The sequence below is a fragment of the Solea solea genome, chromosome 9 (genome assembly GCF_958295425.1).
Source record: "Solea solea chromosome 9, fSolSol10.1, whole genome shotgun sequence".
Lineage (NCBI taxonomy): Eukaryota > Metazoa > Chordata > Actinopteri > Pleuronectiformes > Soleidae > Solea > Solea solea.
This window is the reverse complement of record NC_081142.1, coordinates 6385255-6407286: the sequence shown is the minus strand read 5'-3', so window position 1 is coordinate 6407286 and position 22032 is coordinate 6385255. Positions and strand designations below refer to the sequence as shown.

Sequence of the window (22032 nt, the reverse complement as noted above, 5' to 3'; positions counted from 1 at the left end):
ACAGAAAAATGAAGAAGCAAACACTCACCATTAGTTCATGAAATAATAAAATAAACCTGGGACAATACTTCATATCTAGGTATTGATAGGAGTGATGGAACTGAAATATTTTGGCTTACTGGTTAGGTCATCCAGAAGCTGACATCTTAGGTCAAAGTACTCAGTACACTGGGACAGCAACCTGAGGACAAAAAAAGCACCATCAACAAAATCCCTCTGTACAAGTTTCAGTGATGTCATTCCCATGTTTTTTGCTTGAATACCTCTGGTTGACTCCTCTCATGACAGATGTGGGACTCCATAGTGGCAGCTGAGCTGTGAGAATGACTGAGAGCAAGAACAGGTTGGGTTTCTGGAGTTCATTGAAGGCTGAAGTGTCAGACTGGCTGAGAGTGTACAACTGATCACACGCTACACGACGGATCTGACGAGGGAAAGCATGTGTTAGCTCACACTGCAATGATGGGCATGTGCAGTACTTCCACTTTATTGACTATTGAGTTTAAAAAAAAAGCATGTTTTACCTCTTCGCTGGGAGATCCCAGCAGAATATCGATAATGAAATCGTTGACAGAGGGTAGGTTGTAAAAAGAACCTGAAAGAAACCAAGCACAGGATTTTGTGTCATTTTCTGAAGAAGATCAGTTAATAAGAATTGTACATGCTTGTATGCCTGCATCTTACATAGTTGCTGACAACGTAGCTGCAGACAGGTAACCAGCAGTGACAGTGCCTCCCGAGCGATGATGGCATCTTTGATGGAGACACTCTGCTGTCTGACACATATTCCCGCATGCAATGCTGTTGGTATAGTCTCCCCCTCACTGCTGGAGCTGCAGTTACTTCCTGTAAACATAAAAAAGTTTATTTTACTTTCATTTCTTTAGCTTTTGTTTGTAGCTCTGCAAAATCTTCCACCATGAGCTGCTCACAACTAAACATCACATGATGAAACCAGGAATTAAGGTGTACTGGATGTAGTTTATACCACAGCAACTTCTTGCCTCAGATGTATTAAGGGAAGTATGCAGACAATTTCAAGAACATTTAAATAAGACAACAATATAAAACAACAGTGCGGTTGTTGTTGGGTTTTTTTTTGGGCTCACCTGTACTGCTGACCCTGGTGCGGACTCCCTGGGACACAAGTGAACTATGGGTCTCTCTAATTGGCTGTGGGCTGCCAACCAGATCCAGTCGGCCTGCAGCAGCTGCCCATGTCAGACGCATAAAACAGGCCACAGTGGAGGTGAAGTCGTCCACTTCCATGGTCTAGTAAAGAGAGAGAGAACAAACAAACTTGTACTTTACTTGAAAGTACACTGCACTCACAAGATCTTTCTCATTGTGTGAGAGTGTGTCTGGGTGTGTGTGTTAGTCCAGCACCTGAATAGCTACACGGGCAGCAGGTATGATCTCCTCCACTCTAATGGACGAGCGCTCAGACAGAGACATCTGTCTGTAAGTGGACTTCTCTGGAGTTCCACATAGAGACAGCTGTCGCCCACTCCTACTCGCATTACGAAATGGACGAGATGACAGTGCCTCGCCATCTCTGATGACATCATCATCCAGTGCTGCAGGCATGCTCTGACCGACCAGAAGAAACCTGCAAATACAGCCACATAAGTATCAAAGTCCAACATGATACAATGCAAGGCCCAGAATATTGACTCTTATGCAAATAGGCAATTTGTACCTGGCCAACTGAAGACAAATTGAATAAACCCCTTGTCTGGTCTCATAGTCCACCTCCGATGGTATTGAATCTCTCTGCATCACATTCACCACCAGACTACAGAGACAACACAGAGAAACATTACTGTTATGACTACATAAACAAATAATAAATATAAACATATAAGCAAGGCTAAAGTAGCAAATATGCAGAGTTGGGCTTTAAAAAAAAAAAAAAAAAAAAAAAAGTACAGTCAATCAATGCAAATACCAGACAGTTAGTGTTCTTACCTGAGTCCTCCTGCTTTGAGGAAGTTCTCACAGAAGGACTTGCTGCTGGTTTTGGCCATCTCATCATCCGATGTGGGCATAAGCTTTGAGCTCAAAACCTAACAGACACAAGCAGGGACAAGATAACAGATGTCAGTGACATTGTTCTACCTATAAAGTTAGAAAATGTGTGTGTGTGTGTGTATACACTAGGGAATCGCTCCATGTGTTGTGTTTAAGTGAGTGTAATTTCACTTGTGTGCATACCTCCAGGTTGTACAGCACTCTGAAGGTGGACATGCCAGGTGCTGAGGATCTGAACAGGGACTCTAGAATGGATGCAGCACTGGGCTGGTGCTGCTGCTTGGTTGCCATAGATGGAGAGCGAGAGCCTGCTCCCTGCCCGAGGGTGAAGAGTGTCTTCTACAAAAATAAGTAACAAAAAGAGGCTTCATAAAGCTGAGACACATAGTATGAAGGAGAAGGTGAAAAGCAGGACATATATATTACAATACAGAATGAAGGCATTGAGGAAAAACACTAAAGTGGAATTGTTTTAATCTTCTGTTCTGTCACATCTCATTAGAGAATCTGTGGTACCTGGTGACTCCAGACGCTGGATTCTTTGGGAACAAAGTTGTCGAGAGCATCCTGCACTTCTGGGTCTGTTGGGATAAGCAGCAGCAGCTTCCTCACACGTAGGGTGATCCTAAGGGTAACAGAAACATTCAGTATGAACAAGCTGTTTAAGGTCCTGCTTTAGTTTCTGTCATATTATGTCATAAACATGTCTAATTAATGCCTGAATATTTCTGTCAAAATAATAATCTCAACATAATAATTATATTGTTATAGCGTTATTTTCCAGAAAGTTGTGGCATTTCCGTTTTTACCTGGTTTCATCAAGGTTAGCCAGCTGGTAAAGCATCTCAAACACATTGCACACCAAAGCCATCACCACACCAGGTAAGGACTTCTCCTGGAGATAGAAAAAGCATGTACGGTGCATTAAAACTAATGTAAACATCCATGTCTGTGCACAAATCTTAACTCTAAAGTCACGTCTGGAATGATACCTGCTCCAAGGCATAGGCTGAGTTGAAGACAGCAGAACTGGAGCTGCTTGAAGCAGAGGCTGAGGACTCAGAGCTGCCAGAAGGGGTGCCAGTGCCTGAGCTCTTCACAGTCAAGGTCTGCTCATCGCTGAAGCCAAGCTGTGACAGCAGCTTCTGGTCGCGATTCATGGTCAACTAATAGACGGTGGAGGGGCAGTGAAGGGATGGAGTGAAAGAAAAAACAGGGATGACGGTGGTTGAAGGGCTCGTTTCCCCTGCTGCACAATAGATGCAGTGGGCCATGAGGGAGGTAGATCCAAAACAAAATTCATAGAAAAAAACTCACCACACTGTCATTGGCAAAGATCTGGACATTATCCACCGGACAGCTCAAGTGCTCAGATATCTTCCATCGGATACTTCCTATTGTCTCATTACTGTGGGTCTGCAAGACAAATACACAAAAACACACAGTGAGAAGATAATTCATTGTAAAAATACAACAAATGTGTTACAGGGTATTTCTTATAGTACCTCAACGCTGAAAGTGTCTTTGGTTGACTCATAGGTAATGTGAAGAGTTACAGGGTGTCCATTATACGAAGCCCCATGAGGTAGAATAGTACGAGGAACTGAGTACATATCCTATAAAGAAACAGATGCAAAAATATACTTAAAAATTTTTCAAAAGTGCAATATGAATGCTGATGATAACATTTAACTGATACAATCAGGCCTGGGTTATACTTTCTGTGTTGTGTGGCCACAGAAAGTTACTTCTCTGTATTCTTTACATGCTGACATGTATAGGTGTGGGTACTGTGAGTCTCCACTGGTATCTCTTGAAAGTGTTGAGCTCCAGGGAGAATGAACAGTCAGCGCCTAAAGAGTAAGTGGTCACAAAATGTGCAGGTGCTTGCATATGTCTGCAAATGGTCAGCACGCACCACTGTGGACATTGTGTGGATAATGGCATTTACCTTCACATGGAACTCTATGGACACACAAAAGTATGACCCAGGCCACAGGTTGCAGAATGTATTGTGCATGTCTAGGGTCTGTAATGATGAAGCGTGCATCATGTACCTCTATAGTAATAACATAACGCTCAGCCAACAGCAGCAGTCTTTCGATTATAACCAGCTTAGTGGATCTGGAGATGAAGATACAAAGAAGCATTTCAATAAGATTCAAACAGGTGAAAAGCTGTATGTACAAAAAAAAGGACTCACAACACGAATACATGTTTAAATAGGACGAGTAACTATGCTCTTACCCAAACCCCCCTCTGTACCTTGATGGTGATTGTACAGACGTGGCCACAGTCGGCATGGCAGTGGCCGTCAACATCTTGGTTGCCCTAGTAACTGCATGCGTCAGAGTTGGCCCACCCAGGGCTGAGCTAGCAGCCTGTACAAGAAAAGAATCAGAAATGTGCCATTAGGTTGATTTTTGAGAAATGGCTGAATCACTTCTACTGCCAACTAGTTCAACTACTTACCTCGAGTCTCTTGTAACAATCGGCAATGAACTTCTTGTGCAAAGATACAGAATCCTGCAATAGGTGAAAAATGAATGATGACTAATGAAGTGACAGCAAGGAGATTGGGTCACAGGGATTACGTTGTGTCCAAACTGACCTTCTTCATCTTGGGATTGAGGTTGGTGTAGCTGTATGTGATAATGAGCTGGATTGCTTCATTGGCTATTTCTTCATCAGGGGTTTCCATGGCGATGCGCCAGATAAAATCCATCCCTGCCAGGTCAAGGCGCTCCACACACTGAAATCAAACCGAATCAAATTGACTGTGCATCAAAGTTTAAAAAAACCATCATGTAGAAAAAACTGCAAGTGAAAACTGACCAGCTGAGTTCCTTGGCGTTTAAGGCGATGATCACACAGATTAACGTTCTCAAAGAAGGTCTTAAAAAGATTAAAACCTGAAAGAAACATTAAATGTAAATATGTACCATAAGTAATTAATAAAGTTACTACATTACTGGAATGCTGTTGGTCAATCAAGCGGAGTAGAGTCTCACCATTCATGGTGATCTCATAGGGCTCCAGTTTCAATATCTTCTCCTTGAAGAGCTGCTGCTGAACATCACTCTCAAGGTCATGCTGTCCTTTGGTGAACCACTCAAAACACATCTGCACACATCAGAACATGGTTTTAAATAACAGACTTGTGGATTCAGGATTTGAGGTGCTACGTAACTGTGGGATGTCCACAAGTTAATCTGTATGTTTTGGTTAATAAGAAACAGCTACTATAGACATTCAAGATGTTTCTATGTAAACATGTATATTGAAATTAAGACCCCACATTGGTACTGAGGAAGGGTGCTAATGCATTCTTTCATTTTGTTCAACACTTCTGCTTTTTAGAAATCTCTACAAGGTGGCTCATGTGACCACTCTCTCCTTCTTCAGCCAATCCCAGTTTACTTCAGGCAAGAGGCAAGACAACCACTCAATCCTAGCAACAAAACTAATCCTAAAACATCTCCCAATGCTTCTCTGAACTGTCATATGTGGTTAAAAGTTTTGTTTTGATATTTTACAATCAAATTGTTATACCTGTAGAACACTGACAATGAAGCAAATGGCTTTGTGTTTCCTGAGTTCCCACTTCCCCATTTCTTTAAAGCAGTTATCGAGACAAAAACTGCATTTAATGACAAACAGTTGTAAAGGACAAAGGCTGTGTTTGTGTAGCCGTGTTCATACCTCACGGTCAAGTTCACAAACATCTGGCCCTGACACCAGACACTCCCATAGCTCTTTAGCTCGGTTCCAGACCAGATAGAGGCTGGCCTCCTGGAGGAAGAAGGCCAGGAAGCGTAGGTGGCTGTCCAGATACTAAAGACAGAGTCAGAGGGTTACATGTCATTTTGACCTTTGAACATACACGGTCAAAACACAATATAAAACTTTGCCATTCATAACTCTGGTCAAGCTTGGATAAAATTGTTCATATCACTGTCAAATTATAAGCTGTATCATCAGTCATTAGTATGAGCTGCACTTCAGCTTCACGGAACAGTAAAGATAATGAATAAAAAGAAGAAAAAAACCTCTTGGTAGGTGTATCGTCCATCTACCAGGGTCGAGCTTGAGAGACCATTATTTCCTGCAGCAGTCACACCAAGCCGATGGCAGCACACAAGGGACCCTGTGATTAGTTTGACAATCTCAAAGTTCTTCTTCAGGTCCTGAATGATGCTCTGTGGGGAGGTAAGGAAAGGTTACCATGGGAACATGGCACTGACTGTACAATAGATCACTGTGATAATGTGTGTTTGTGCATGCTAGGGTGTATATATTACCTTGTCTTGCTTTTGATAGGTCTGCTTGATGAAAGAACGAGTGATCTCGTGCAGCTGACGGAGAGCAGGAACGACCCAGACTGCCTGAGGACTGCTCTGCTGAGAGGCCTGTTGCAACAAACGCACACAAACCAACATGCACAGAAGAGATATTGCAAGTCATTGACACAGACCAAGCATACACAGGCTACAAAAAGAGAGGTCTGGGATGGACGCTACTCATCTAATTTTATCATTGCTTTGTCATCGCAGACCCACTATTTCTGTAGCCAAGAGATTTGTGAAGGAGAAAAAGGAAAACAGAGCAAGAGATGTAAAGATTCTCTTTAACTGGTAAATTATACATCAAACATGTACTTCCTGAATAAAACTCTCGATATTGAAGATCAGATTCCTCTCAGCTTAAAGGTTCAGTGTGAAGGATTTGCTGGCATCTATCATTGAAGTTGCATACTTCAGTTAACTGAAAACTTATCCCATCACCCTCCCTAATTTGGCTTTCAGGGAACATAAAAATCCTGACAAAGTGCCAGTGATTCTTGCCCATTCAACTGCTACTTGTATTGTCGATATTAAGGGCTCATTATAAAGTGACAGGAACATTGTGATATATTGCTCTTTATATTTAGGGGAGGTTATAAATATCATATTCTGCACATACATCCTACATTGAACCTTTAGTAAACTGTGATAGCAGCAGCACCAAAGCTGTCCCCTCATTCAGCAACTAAATCACTCATTTGTTCTGTCTCACCCAAGATCAACACCACTGTGTAAATCATTAGTCAGTGGCAAAGCAGAAAATTATTATACACCTGGTTAAACAACCTCATGGTACAATCATGTGTGAAATGATCATCTTGTGACAAATAAAAAAAACCCTTTGTGGTCAAGCCCCACTCCACGATTGGTTGGCTGGAAGGCGTGCAGCAGTGAGATTTGATAGAGATTGGTCAAAGGAAATAGAAATTATACGGGCTTCTCCTCTTACTTTGGTCAAAGAGTTAGCTTTCTTCTTGCCCCAAGAGCCAGTTAGAAATGAGCTTTGAGTGTCGCTGCCTTTAATGTCCTCCTGAGTGTGAGTCTAGAGACATACATTTTATTTGAGGTGGGGCAGATTGCAACTATGTTTCATTCAGTTACGAGTGGCTTAACAAACATGCAGGCAAGTATCATGGCAGATATTTCGACATCACGTGACAGCTGGAAGAAGTACAGTGCAACTAAAAGCTCTATGGTATCTAGGTGTATCAGCTGTGTCAGACAGCCACTGCACAAAGAAGCAGTTCACTGAATTACATTGTTTCCTCCAAAGACATATTACTATACATTATATGGTAATGACTGTGTTTTACTCTATTGCCCTTAATGTTTACACATCAACCTTTATTTTTGGGTTTCCACAGGAGTTACGGTTGTTGACAAATTACATTAAATACACAATTCATTTGTGCAATGCATTGTAAGGATGCTAGACTATCCCGACTGCATGCAGGAAAAACATGGGGGTACAATGTCACCTTTACTTTAAACTTTTTAAAAAATGCATAATTCCATGATTTAGAAAATAAGCAATACATAAAATCGACGTTTTGAGCACCACATCTACATAGATAAAGCTAACTGATGGAAACATATCCGTCTCACCTTCTTAATGTCTTCTATACATTTAATGATGTAACTGCGTTTCACCGTCTCTTTGACAGCATAGGCATCACTCAAGATCCCCAGGTGCTCATCCAGCGCCTGCTGGACAAGACTGGTAGGGAGAGTGGGGAGATGAGCCAACTCCCAGAGCACCTCCAGCACCTGCACAGACATAAACAAGAGCCAAACGGATCAGAATCAGGGCTACACTTAAAAACTGACAACTATCATACTGCCGATATCCTTATCTGATGTTTGAATACTTGTCCTTTGTCCTATAACTGGGAAATACCTTTCCAGTTGTAGCTTCAGAGCGAGCTTCTCTGCCAATCCTCCCAATCAGACTGAGCAGCTTCTGCCTCACACGGTCGCTCTCAATCTCCCAGCTCTAAATTACATGCAAACACATTAATGTTTACACTACACACTCACAAGCCACTTCACATTGATTTATTTCTCTAGATTTCAGTCCCTGTGAATTTGCAGCACTGACCTTCTGTATGAGCACAAAGAGGTGGGTGAGTTGGTCAAAGCTGAACTTCACAGCAGCAGCAGCAATGATTGTATGAATGTTTTCTATCACAGTTGAGGACTGGCCTGCCTGAAATGCACACACAAGAATCAATACATTCGTCAAAATGGAGTGGACAGTTGCAATCTTCAGAATTTGTCACACACTCACAAATACGTGCTAACATATACATACTAGGGATGTACCAATAAGCTTTTTTGGATACCGATCCTAATCTGACCTTTTTGCTCTTCAGTATTTGTCAATACCAAGCCCCGATTCAATACTTATATTTGCCTAGAAAACAGCCGTACAGTAGACCATTAAAAATGATCACTGTCAGTAAAGTAAATCACATTTCCGAATGAAGGAAAGGGAGGGCAGGACTGTCACCAGCTCTCTGATAGCTAAACCAGCACTGTGTTTGTGTACAACATTGTTATTGTAAAAAAAAGTAAAAAAAAAATCAGAGGGAGGAGATGTGGGCAATTGCCAACCTCAAATCAGTTAAAAAATTTTTTTCTAAAATGCTCAGATGAGATACTTGAGAGATTAGGACATCCCTAATATATACAGACAGAAAAGCCTGACCCTTTATAAAATGTAATGGCAGATGCAGCATTACTGTGATGTCTTCAGCTCACCTGGATTCTCCAGATCTTTGAGAGTTCATCAAGTGAAAGTTTACTCCCCAGGAGCTCAATTATTCCCTTTATCCTTTCACAGTATTGAGCTTGATCAATGTTACCTGGTAAACATTTAAGGTGTCACAGTAAATACAGCTGAACAATAAACATTAAACTCAGGTATATGCTTAATTTTTTAGCCAAAGGATGCTGTGTAGAGCACCTCAGTGCATCAACATTCAAGTATTTTCTTACCCTCAAGTGCTATTGACAGGACGGAATTCTCTACAAGCCAGTCAAGCAGTTTATCTGTGTCAATAGCATTTTTCACCGTCTTAGACACAGTGCTCTCTTCTATTAACTTTGTGACCTGTAAGACAAAGATATACCATATACAGGGAGATTAAAAACTGATTAAAACTGTTAAATCTTAACTCTTGAGAATCTATAAGAGCTGACCTCTTTGAGGGAGTTCATCTTGGTGGAAAAATGGGGGGTTTTGAGCATACGCAGCAGTGTGTCTAGGCGAAGGTCATCCACCACAGCAACCAGTTCCCTCTGAAACCTCATACACAGCAGCTTGATTGCCGAAAGCAGGTCGGGGATGCTGACCAGACGCTAGTTATGAAACAATCAAAGAATAATTAACTGATCACTTCTTTGTTCATTTGTTACAGATACAGAAAATCAGACAATACATAAATACCTAAAAGTTGGGAGATATAATACAAAGCCTACCTTGTCTTTAAGATCCTTTTCCTCCAGATTCTGTACATATGTGATCATTTTGTGGATGACTGGATCAAGCATGGGCTAGGAAAAACAAAAAGAAATTGTTGATCTGTGAGGAAAATTGGCCACTGGAGAAGCAAAACTAGGAGGATACAGTGAATAAAAATAGAATTTAAATCAACATTCAGAACAAGGGTCATGGAAACAAATGATCTATTCAACACGGAAACAGTAATGTTGAGAGACTGCAGACATACACATACAACCAGAACAAAGAAAGGGCACAACACATTAAAGGAAACATGTATGCGAGAGCAGATAAGAAACGTCACCTGGACAAGGCTGGAATTTAGATATTCTGCACAAACTCCAAGAGGCTGGACCAGAGCTGACACACACTGTGTAGGGAAATAGACACAGAATTACAAATAAGGTATGCCATCCAAACCAAAAATGAAATAAAGATATTAGTACATGCTGTGGTACATCTAACTATCATTAGAGTTCATCAGTCTTCCTCTTTGTTTTTTTTAAATCAACGTAATTGGCATACTATGGCTTTTTCTGACTCATTATAGAAAACATACACAGCTCCCCTCAGGTTAAATAGTGTTTTTACTGTAACATGTGAGTCAAAGAGAGCGAGTATAACCAGATTTGCGGGCGAGGCTCCAAAGATAGACAGAGCGCAGCCGTCATTTGTCATTCAGTGCTAAATCATAGAGCCTTACCCTCAGTGGTTTCCATGTTTCTGACAATCTACCATCTATTCTGCTCGTCTCCCTTGGAGAAGCTCCTCTACTTTCCTCATTTAAGCAGTGAGTAACCCCCACCCCCACCCACCTGCACTTGATTTCCTGCTCAAAGCACGCAAATGAATAAGACTCTAAGAGTCAGCAGAGGAGGGAGTACTCTGCCCAAGTGCTTGGACTATGTTTGGTACCCGACAGCTTACACACTCCACTGAGCTCCCCCTACTACAGAAGAGTGCAACAGTGGTCTGCAACCTGCCTTACTAATATGCCAATGGACAGAGGGAGCAATGTACATGGTGTGTACACACACACACACACACACACACACACACACACAGGCGCACACACACAAAAAAATCAATGGCTTTGCACTGCAGAGCTTCCGGACAGGTTCCCAGAAGGAAGCATCAGTACAAAGATGCCTCAGAACACATACCACAACAGAGCATTTCAATGATCACACAGCAGGAGGATGAGAGTGTGTTTGTGTGCAAGTGAGCATTACTGAGAAGGGAAAAGAGAGACATTCAGCCCCCTGGAGCTAAGAGCAGTGGGGGTAAGCATGGTGACCTTTTGCCTGTATAGACCTTCTCAAACGTCTGTCTACAGTCCCTTTCTTAATCCATCACTGCAGTAAAACCAATGTCACCAAGCTTGAGGGCAAGAAAACAGTGGGAAGATAAGTCTTACAGCAATTTCGATTTCCTCTGCGTTGAGCTTAGTCTGGATGGAAGTGAATCCTCCCAACTCTCCAAACTTAACAAAAATACAAGAGAAAATGATATATTAGGCTGATACAAATGTGATATTCTTAAATGGATACAATATCTGTATAATTGCTCATCACTTACTCGATTCACCAAATCGACCAGCCAACCATGAGGCTCCTGTAACAAATGTGTTTTCAGTTATTTATGCAGCAATAAACTTGAACTGTAAATTATTGCGCCATTTATACACACTCGCTCACACACACACACACACACACACAATTTTCTGACAGCTGTTGCATGTCAGTCACACATGTTATGCTGAGCCCTTGTGGCTTACTCAACATGGGGGTTTCAAGAGCTCATCTCTCTGCTCTTGAACATGAATACAAACTGAACATAGGCAAATAAGTCAGAGTTTAAATTAATATTTATGCAGATTTGCAAGTGCATGTAGATAAATGTGCACACATGCTAGAACACCGCAGATAATTAAAGTAACTGATGAGTCCAGACAAAACTGGAGGCACTTACTTTCTGATAAGTGCTGCTGGGAGAAACCGCAAACATGTTGGCCTCTTCTCCGAAAACTTCAGCCCAGTTCCTCTGAGAGGCCTTCATCCGATTTTTGAAATGGTACTCATTATCAGGGTTGAAGGCCTGGGCACATGAACAGAAATATTGAGCATTAATATATGCAATATCTTATGAATCATAAAGATATTTCTGAAATAATTTAGTTAACTTTAAACTAATCAAGGGTCTCAGGACAGAGGATACCCCTACATACAGATTGTAAAGTCTACCAAAGCAAAATGCTAACTGTGAATTTGGGCCATACAAATAAAGACCGATTTGAAATAAGAATGACTAGAGAACACACCATAGTCAGCACTCCCATTAGGTTTACAGGTACAGGGTCTTGCTTGACTCTCTCTGCAACCAACTCCACCAGCAACATTAGCATATTGTAGATCCCCTCATGGATCTCTGTGCCCCATTTGTGTACAGCACTGCTGGTCAGCAACTGAGGATCGAGAGAAAATGAAAACACAGGGAGGGTGTCAGTAAAATTATACGACAACATCACTTAGAGCTCAATTTCTTTATTGCTCACCTTTTTAAAGGCCTCCGGCATGCAGCGTTCCATAAAGCGCTTGCAGTTCTCATCGGCATCAGCAAGACCTGGCAAAAGGCAAGATGATGGATTTACATACTCAACCCACATCTCTACTTGGAGATCAAATGGCTTTGATGAAAGAGATACAGATTGAGACACGATCACACACGATTTTAAAATACAGCATGTGAAAAAACACCAGACGGTCCAAACAAAACATGCCACCTACACAGCAACACAGATGGGAAGCATTTTCTTTCCCTTCTGTATACATGTATGCAGACTTACTGTGCCTGGCGAGGCAGGTGGAAGCGATGAGGCACTTGCCCAGGGACTCCTCTCTCTTGTAAGGTATTGACCAGTGGTCGGTAAAGACTCGACTCTCCAGCTCATACAGGTTAGTGGTGGGGAACTCCATGCTTCCCCCAGAGCAGTTCCCATTCTCATCATTGCTCCTCTGTAAAGCACACATACAATAAAGTTACAAACTAATTCAAGTGGGTGACTGCATTCCAGAAAGCTGACTGCGTGATTTTAGTGATAAAGTCAAGCATGCATGACTCATGACTGGAATCCTCCCTTTGGAAGATGAGTTGAGAAAAAAGGTGTCCTCTAAGATCTGTCCTTCATCATTTGACAACCTACTTTCTCTCAAGACACGGTACAATTATGTGACAGGGGTAGTGATGTGTAAAAAAAAAAAGGGTGCAAGAGAAAGTCAAGTGTAAAGAGCACCTTGCCATAGGACACGACTGTCTTGTTTTCTGCATGATACTGTACTCACCAAGAAATGTTTTAAGGTGGAAGGTTAACCTTCAACTCAATCGCTGCATTTATGTTTCAAACATTTAACAGCTGCTACAAGACAAAAAAATGTCTAGTGACAGTAAACACCCAGTGGTGTGATTCAGCACACAAAGACATCACTAAAGCATGTTATATTTGAAATACACTCATGATTTACGGTATGATTGTGTTATTTTACAAAGCATTGTGGTGAACAGAGCCCTGGGATTTATTTGTGCCCTTTGTAAATAAAAAAAACACTATAACTAATTCGTCCTCGTTGAGCACTGCACATAGTTACCCATATAGTTTGGTAAAGTCAAACCATTTTGACTACATTGTCACATATTAGCATAACTAATGGATAATGCATTAAGTACATATTTTACTGCACTGCATGCTGATTATACGAGGAGAGGGAGGGAATGGGAGGAGGAAGCAATAGTGGAGCATCATATTTCATCCCTTCCCTTTCTAAGAAAACTAGAAATGACAGCTAGATGTACAAGAGAAAGTCAAGAGGTCGAGAGAGAGAGAGGGGGACTTGCCTAACACCAGTGAAAGAAGACAACAGTAAATTTATGTACTTAACATTAGACCGTCCTTTTCAAGCAACAGCAGCACAAGCGGTTTCAAAAAAAAAAAAAAAAACTTAAACCAGACAAAACTAAAAAACCTCTCAAACAAACATGCAGCTAAGTTGCAAGAACGTATCAACACCTAAAGCGTTTGGGGAAAAGGTTTAAAATCTCAAAGGCACTGTGGTCATATGTGTGTTTATGTGTGTGGTGGGGTGATGAGGTAACTAAGCGACTTAGGCAGTGCCACTCTGTTACTATCCCTGCAACCCTCTGGAGACCCCCAGCCTGCAAAATATGCAACATGTTTGTGTAAGTCAGAGAGACTACTGGGCTATATTTAAGAGCAAAACACAAGGCCAAAGACCTGCTGCATGTCTCTAAAGCATAAACAAAGCAAGCCAAATAAAAGAAGAAAGAAAATAAAGAACCTTTTTATTTGAACTTATGATGTGTGATAGACTTTAATATTCTTAGTTTTAGCAAATGCGATTTCTGTAATCACCACTGCCAAGGAAGTTGTTTTCGGTTGCAGTTGTCCGCCTGCATGCATGCAGCATAACTCTAAAAGTAAAGGATGGATTTTGTGAGGATCAAAACTATGGGTGAAGGAATAAATCATTTAATTTTGCTAGTGATCCTGATACACATTTCCAGGATTTGCACTGGGGAAAACTGAGTGTTGAAGGTCTGTGCTCTCTGTGTGCTTTCTCTGTGTTAATCATATAGCTGGTTGATTTTAGAGACAAATTATTGGATGTGTAAAGGAACGTCCAATAGGCTTCTTTACAACAGATATTGGGGCCAGAGCAGTCTATATGTACTAGATGTGCTGACTCAAACACTCTGCATTATATCACAGCAGCTCAATCAACTTTGCTACAGGACTAAATAATGCTCAGTTGTGCTCTTGAGTGCACCAAAAAGGTCTTATGAGAGTCAGGAGCACAACAGGTTTATATGTAGAATATCAAGATCTGAGGACACTGGTATGCATAGGTAAGTAAGGCAGTTTGCTGCTCAATCACTACTAAGAGTGAAGAAGGACCAAGTGGTACCACTTGTAGGTAAATTACTGATAACTGACACATTCCAACATGTTGTTCTTTGTTTTATTGTATTGCTATGGAGTATTTTTCTTATGTGTATTATACTAAGCAATTTTAATGGTCTTTATATAGCTCTGAAGTACGTCCCTATGTTTTATATATCGTTCTTTTTTATTATTTTGTAATATTCATAAAGGTTTTTTATATTTAATCTCTGATAGAGTGCCAGTGTTACACAAGAAATTCCCACTTTGGGATCAATAAACTCTGTTGTCTGTCATTCAGATAAAAACCAGACACGAGCAAATCGACGACACAATAATTTGACATGTTAACATTCGAAAGCGTGGAGAAAATGTACTAAAATGGCCACGTATGTAAAATAATATTAAGAAACAGCTATTGAGTCCAGTTCGTGTGCACCGCAATCTCGGCAGGACATGAGCTGAGCTGCCGCTGTCAGCCAACCTACCAGCTAATGTGAGCTAACCTGTGCAAAGCAAACTGAACAGTGGGAAGACTAACTGACAGAACTGACTGTCACGACTAGAGTGCACCCTTCTAAAACTCTACTGCCACAATCCTACAGCGGTGGGTCAATGCCGATCCAGTTACTAGCAGGTTCAACTCTTAACTAAGCTAACCTAGCGAGCAAGCAAGCTAACTAGCTAGCTAGCTAGCTAGGTTAGCTTCTAAGTTTATAAATGTCATTTAGCCTCAGTGTTACAGTAGCAAAGCTAAGCGTCACACTAATGGACACTTATCCAGCCACTAGAACCAGTAGCATCTGTAGCATGCCTTGTCCTACACGAGAGACGGTATTTCATGCCCCGCTTTGACAGCTTACGCTGGGCTCCATGCATGTAGCCCTTAAGTTAAGCTAGTTAAATGGGCGAGTCCACTCTCCCATTAAGTTGCAATTAGCTCGTGCTATCCTCCCACGTTCCTTCATTCGATGCTTGCTCTTACCTCGCTCTCCACCACGTCGTGGTATGCGGGCGGGGGGTCAAACCCTCCCGTCCCAGTACGCCCGCTGTTTTCACCGTCCCCAGTGGAGCTCGTGCCCGGGGCAGGCCCACTCTCCATCGGCTCGTATCCATACCCGAGTCCGGGGCTTTCGTTGGTCAGCAGCGCCACTGCCTCGTTGATGTCATTCTTTGCCAGACGGAGCGCTTTCCGAATCACGTCTGGGTCTGGGAACCCCATGCAGAGGAGCGTCGTTATGTGCTGCTCCTCTTCGGTCTCCATTTTCGGGGTGTCTCCGTCTCTCAGCCTAATAGTAACGGGGTGCTCAGCACAGCCCTGTAGCTGTGCACGCCGCCATGTTTACAGTCCGATGCTGTTAGCCTGTCACGATCTGACTTTCCCCATAACAGCGCCAACACAGGTGTTGTGGTGAGTTTTGTCTGCCAACAACTGCAGGCAGTTTCGGTGCGGGAGCGCGCTAAAGCCCCACATATTAGACTATTTTATAAAAACTAATTTTCATCTATTACGGTGTCGTTTTTACATTTACACACAGTCACTCCTAACTCACAATATAAAGCGTGCCTTTTTTTTTATTAATCTTCACACTTTGCAAGCTTTTTATTATTGTATCATTATTATTATTTTAAATTATTTTTATTTTTTATACTTTAATTCCCTGATTTTTATTCTTTTGAAAAGTAATTATTGGAGAATTGTGAAAACCTGACACACACTAGTTATTACACATACGTTTTCATGTAACCAAATAATGTCGTATACTAAGGTTATAACTGCCTGATATTGTAGCTAGTAAAAGAAAGACTTGTCAAATTAAATGATCATATTTTATGTAATAAGCGGGTGATACATTAGTGGAAAACATAATTAATCAAAACTACATGGGTCTTTATAGATTGAGAATTTTAAGTTATTCTATCAAAAACAATCAACGAAATTTAACAGAAAGGAAAAAAAATCAACAATATAAGGGCGTGGCAATGCGCGCGAGCAGGGATGGTGGCGGGCGGTGTCACGTGAACTCTACTCATGTGACATGAGAAAGTCAAATCAGGAACAAAATGGCTGCTGCCGGAGACGAAGCTACTGCAATGGATAGCATCTCCAGGGCACCAGCGGCTCATTCAGCGGTTCTAAACCCGACGGCAAGTACAAGCAGTCAGGCTGAAGGCCCGGAGGATGCAACGAGCAGCCCGGCGCAAGCTCCCAAAAAGCCCCACAACAGTAAGTCATGTTTCCTTGCAGCTTCCGCAGCTTGCTTATGCTAACAACACAACAACGAAGTTATTTTTTTTTCTATCAGCGTGCGGATGCTACTTTACTCAATTATGTATTTAAGTGTTTTAGTTGTGATTTACTTATTTTTTCAACTCAAGTGATGTGCTGTTTTCTATGTTGTTGCTCCTTATGATGTGTTCAGGTGATGGTGGTGTGGAGACAGCAGAGGAGGCTGTGGAGCCTGCAGAGCCTGACATCAATGAACTGTGCTCTGATATGTTTGAAAAGATGGGCGTCTTCCTGCAGGGAGAACTCACAGGTGTAATACTATTTCTCCATGTTATTTTCCTGCACACACACAACCACAGTATAGATTAGTATATTCTTCTCCAGCAACAGTACTGCAGTTTATATATTGTCTCCTACTTCTGTATCAAAGACCGGGGAGGAAATTTTGGTGCATGCGCAGAACGCAAAGTCCGACTAAGCGTATACTTGCAGGAGTAATCGGACTATGAATCACATTATCCAGGTAAATTAGTCTGACTAAGACTGGCCTTGATTTTATTTGGACGTGTTTACATGACAGTAAGAAAACTGAATTATTGTCTTAGTTTGACTAAAGTCAGGTTTTTTACATGTATGTAAACTTACTGAGTGACGTTTAGTAGTAAGTTAATTAAATGTCCCAATCCCATCAGGGAACTAAGGTGGCTTTCACATACCAGAAAGGATATCATTCTCTTTCAAATGCGTAGTAAGCCTCCACTTCAAAAGGTGCCCTTGCCCATTAAATTGTTGTGCTTTTTCCAACACGCTTATGGGTAATATAGTAAATTTTTGTCAATAAATACTTTATACTAAGTGCCAGAAACTGTGCAGTTGTAACATAAAAAAAATTCTGAATTTTATAGATTTCCATAAATCTGCTTAACTTTTCAGCCACATGCGAGGATTACCGTCTGTTGGAGAACATGAACAAGTTAACCAGTCTGAAGTACATGGAAATGAAGGATATCAGTATCAATATCAGCCGTAACCTGCAGGATCTCAACAACAAATGTGAGTATCGAGCAAAAACACTATCATTATGTATCTTTGTTCATTTCTGGTTAATACAGTATATTATTAACTCTTGTACGGTACATGTTTTTACCTTAGATGCGAGCCTACAGCCTTATTTGGACCAAATAAATCAGATTGAAGAGCAAGTGTCGACTCTTGAACAAGCTGCTTATAAACTGGACGCCTACTCTAAAAAACTGGGTAAGAGCCATAATTTACAGAAATTCAGATCTTTTATCAGTATACTATATGAGCTTTTATGCCAAAAATGTGGGGTTGCACCAATTAATTGATTACTCGATTACTCAGTTTATTGCCAGCTATTTTGATAATTGATTATTTGCTTTGAGTATTTTTCAGCTTTACAACTAAATCATGAAAACTGAATAGTTTGTTTGTGGACAAAATGAGATATTTGAGAACATCATAATTTCAAAGTTTGAGAAACAAAATTCTTTACCTTTTTATGTACCAAACAACTAATTGATTAAGTGAGAGGTTAATCGATTATGGAAAAAAACTTTAGTTGGTATACAGAGAAAAAACAGATGTCTTCCAGCTTAATACTGAATAATTATCAATGTGTGAACCTGTTTTTCAGGTGTTTGAATGTATAGATTTAAGAAACTATTGTCACTTCTGTGTAAGTCCAGTAAGAGTTATCTTCATGTTGACCAGCAGATGGTGCTGTAATACCATAGACAGTTCCTTACCTAAATGTTTTGACATTACTGTCTACAGAAACAGAGTGATGAAGTCTCTGACTGTATGCATCTTTACAGAGGCCAGATTCAAGAAACTGGAGAAGCGATGAGGACGACAACAAAGATGAAGGCTGAAATTAATGGTACCTTCTCACCTTTCACCCAGCCCTGCTGTAGTCCCTCCTTTGCCAGTGTAGCCAGGAGCTGCAGGCAGGATGTTAACTGAGACTGAAACAACAAACTGTCAGAGCCACTTTGACACCTCAAATGAACTAAGGAGGAAGCAGCTGAGGGCTCACAAATTAGTACCGCAGCACTTGGCTCAGGCTTTTTTTGTTTTTGGCAGCAGACATGCAGCGAAGACATATGTGAATACATGGTGAACATCAAAGTTGAATATAAATCAGCTAAACCACCTTCAGAGTGTACTAATCCAATGATAAAGAAATATAAACTCAGCAGATTGGCAGGTTCTTGTACCAGTACAGTATATAAGTAAGCACTCAAAACGTTTAGCATAGAATTAGTGCCCTGAAATCTACATCCAGATGATGAGTCCTTTTATTTACAGATTTGTCTGAGCAGTGTGAACAGCATCACATTCTGTTCAACTTCTTAAGAAATGATGATAATATTATTATTATTATTATTATTATTATTATTATAATATGCTATAATAATGTGTATAATATTATTATCTATGTCAGTTGAGATTGGCACAGCACCCCCCACGACCCTCATGTGGAGGATAAAGTAGATGGATGGATATTGTTTAAAAACTACTGTGTGGTATACAGCTGAAAATCCCAATAAGTTACTATTGAGGCAGACATTTGATATTGGTGGACTATTGTGTTTTGTGTTTTTGGAGATACTGACACTGAAACTGGAGATTTTGTTTTTTAAAATAAACTAAGATGTGCATAAGATATCCAACTGTTTACTGTTTTCTCAATATTGAATCTGCAGTTGACAGGAGAGGGCAGGCAAGCACTACGATAAGGATGCAGTTCCATTAAATATCTTGAATCTAAAAACTTGACCCAGTGCTGAAGTAAAAGTGAATGAGTGATTATGTGTGTGCTGCCCTCTGTCTCTGTTGTTTCCTGTACATTGGCTGCCCCACAGCTCTTCTTGCCATGGTCAGCTGATTGGGGCCTCTCTCCTAAGTGTGTGTGGGTTTCTCAGTGTTGGTTCATGCCCGTGTGTGTGTGTGTGTGTGTGTTTATGAAAGCCCTAATCTAAAACAGGTCTTTGTCATTAGTTCAGTTGAGGCCCCAGTGCAGAGGGATCTCGTTATTCATACTGTAACTGTCATTATTTACTGTTGCACTGTGATCCTTCCATCTCTCCTTCTCCCTGCATTTGTCCAGGGCTTTGGGGCATTCACTCAGCTCCCCTTCCAACAGCTTTAATATACGCTAAATATAAGTGCCAGAAAAACGTTGAACCCAGTGGACGAGGTTACATACGAATCATAGGTAAATATTTCCTATATTATTCAGTTTGAAAAGTACTACAAAATGACTTGTTGTGGAAACTTATCATATTTAGTTTGAAAATGTATAGTGCTTGTGGTTTTCACAACAAGGGGATGGAAAGGACAGATGGAGGAATGTGTAGGTTTGCTGATTCAAAACAAGTATACATCCTGATTAATTTAGTTTTTAAGGGAAACATGTAAAACTGGTCAAAACATTTCTACATCCTCTCCACTCTCTTAATTCATATTTCCAAAAGAAAGCGCTGTTTTTCCCAGAGTGTTGCCTGTAGAGAAACGGAAGCAGTGAAACAAAAGAAATATGCGTCAAAAATGACGTATAGCCCTTTGACTTAATGTAGATTTTAGATAGTATCCCATGAAACAATGGTTGTCCTTACAACAGCATTTCTTTATCATCGTTGTCCATGTACTTCCAGTTAAAACCTAAAGTGTTCCCATATGCCACTGTTTCTGTGTGGAGACTCAACTCTGAAGTGTCATGCATCAGACATGCTCATATGGTAGGAGTCAGTGAGGGATGATTTCATGGTTTTAAAAACTGAACATGTCTTTTACATTGAGGATTGTTTGTGTATGTATACAGTATTTAAGCAAGATACCTTCTTTCACGTTATATAAGGCACAATCCTGTTCCTTTGATTATTTCTTTCCTAAAAGTAAAGTCGTTTTTGAAGAAATTGGAGCCTCTTGTCATGTGTTTATGTTTTATTGTTGTTACTATGACGATCAAGATGGATTCTCATTCTCTGGTTCTCAAAACCTCAGTACTATACGAGGTCACGCTTGACTGTATTGAATATTCTGAATAAGGATCTCTACTCAGGTAAATGCAGTGACAAACCAGCTATTTCAAGCTTTTGACTATTTTATCATCTGTATATCTACAGTGTACATCGTGGTCTGCAAATGTATAAAATTATCTTGAAATCCTCTTCCTGCCTGCACAGACGATGCATTAGAGACGCCTTAACATATGTCACATGTAGTACCAGGTTATCAGTTACATGGGCTTCTAACTGAATTACCCTGTAGCTTGATCGTATCTATGTGAGCACCTAAATACACAATTACTTGGAAATGACTGAATAGACCAAACTCCACAAAGGAACTCGGATATTTTGAAACGATGCACCCTTCATTTGATTTACTCTGACAGACTTAAGGACATTCCCACAGTTGTGACTGAGCAGCGATCAATAAATGTCTGTCATCAGCTACAACACTTGCAACACTATTTTCCCCATAAGTGGAACATAGACAATGACAAGGCAGCGTGCCACACCAGTGTTGTGTAACTGACGAGCAAGCACAAAGTTTGGGAAAATATTGCCTATGTTCATGAACTGTGATCATCACGAGTGAACAAAGTCATTTTCAAACCACATTTGTTCTGTTTTTCAGCCTTGCTCAAAGTTAACATTTCATTTAATTGGGCAATGTCAACAGATTCAGCAGCATTGTGAAACTTCTCTCTTATCCTTGGTTTTTCTCCCACTTTTTCACACAGAGGCTGTGTGTGTTGGGATAACAGGCCTCATAACTGCACACTGAGGCATTTAAATACCTCCTGTAAAGCATTGAAACAGTCAAATGGCTCGATACAAATGGCAAAGAGGTCCGTGTTTACATCCATTTCAAAGCAGCCAATAGATCTGGGAGGTATTGCACTGCAAATATAAGCCACATGTGAGATCTGAGGGTCTGAGTC

General features: G+C 40.8%; 2 protein-coding genes across 8 annotated transcripts in view; one reads left to right on the top strand and one right to left on the bottom strand.

The window, feature by feature from the left end:
* usp24 (ubiquitin specific peptidase 24) overlaps positions 1-16262 on the bottom strand; it is a 30544-nt gene extending 14282 nt beyond the window's left edge. For 2 of the 7 annotated variants that reach the window (XM_058637393.1, XM_058637397.1), the window contains exons 1-39: positions 15816-16262; positions 12722-12890; positions 12431-12498; positions 12197-12340; positions 11848-11973; positions 11455-11490; positions 11294-11359; positions 10181-10246; positions 9855-9929; positions 9576-9734; positions 9372-9486; positions 9135-9238; positions 8473-8580; positions 8272-8367; positions 7980-8141; positions 7324-7416; positions 6333-6440; positions 6081-6230; positions 5734-5865; positions 5043-5154; positions 4867-4943; positions 4643-4783; positions 4504-4557; positions 4279-4412; positions 4089-4155; positions 3537-3647; positions 3349-3447; positions 3024-3197; positions 2841-2926; positions 2548-2656; positions 2215-2370; positions 1969-2066; positions 1700-1795; positions 1387-1609; positions 1110-1272; positions 685-846; positions 525-595; positions 264-424; positions 120-181 (exon numbers count right to left, since the gene is read on the bottom strand). In XM_058637393.1, coding sequence (XP_058493376.1) covers positions 120-181; positions 264-424; positions 525-595; positions 685-846; positions 1110-1272; positions 1387-1609; positions 1700-1795; positions 1969-2066; positions 2215-2370; positions 2548-2656; positions 2841-2926; positions 3024-3197; positions 3349-3447; positions 3537-3647; positions 4089-4155; positions 4279-4412; positions 4504-4557; positions 4643-4783; positions 4867-4943; positions 5043-5154; positions 5734-5865; positions 6081-6230; positions 6333-6440; positions 7324-7416; positions 7980-8141; positions 8272-8367; positions 8473-8580; positions 9135-9238; positions 9372-9486; positions 9576-9734; positions 9855-9929; positions 10181-10246; positions 11294-11359; positions 11455-11490; positions 11848-11973; positions 12197-12340; positions 12431-12498; positions 12722-12890; positions 15816-16094 — 4612 coding nt within the window. In that variant the 5' untranslated portion in view covers positions 16095-16262. The remainder of the gene's footprint in view (positions 1-119; positions 182-263; positions 425-524; positions 596-684; positions 847-1109; positions 1273-1386; positions 1610-1699; positions 1796-1968; positions 2067-2214; positions 2371-2547; positions 2657-2840; positions 2927-3023; positions 3198-3348; positions 3448-3536; positions 3648-4088; positions 4156-4278; positions 4413-4503; positions 4558-4642; positions 4784-4866; positions 4944-5042; positions 5155-5733; positions 5866-6080; positions 6231-6332; positions 6441-7323; positions 7417-7979; positions 8142-8271; positions 8368-8472; positions 8581-9134; positions 9239-9371; positions 9487-9575; positions 9735-9854; positions 9930-10180; positions 10247-11293; positions 11360-11454; positions 11491-11847; positions 11974-12196; positions 12341-12430; positions 12499-12721; positions 12891-15815) is intronic. The other 5 variants (XM_058637394.1, XM_058637398.1, XM_058637396.1 and 2 more) reach the window with 4 other exon arrangements.
* A 543-nt stretch (positions 16263-16805) lies between these two features.
* On the top strand, positions 16806-19751 carry bloc1s2 (biogenesis of lysosomal organelles complex-1, subunit 2). Its single transcript, XM_058637401.1, has 5 exons — positions 16806-17057; positions 17254-17370; positions 17994-18113; positions 18213-18317; positions 18899-19751. The coding sequence occupies exons 1-5, from the start codon at positions 16895-16897 to the stop codon at positions 18928-18930; spliced, it is 537 nt and encodes a 178-aa protein (XP_058493384.1). The 5' UTR covers positions 16806-16894; the 3' UTR covers positions 18931-19751.
* Positions 19752-22032: the final 2281 nt, after the last annotated feature.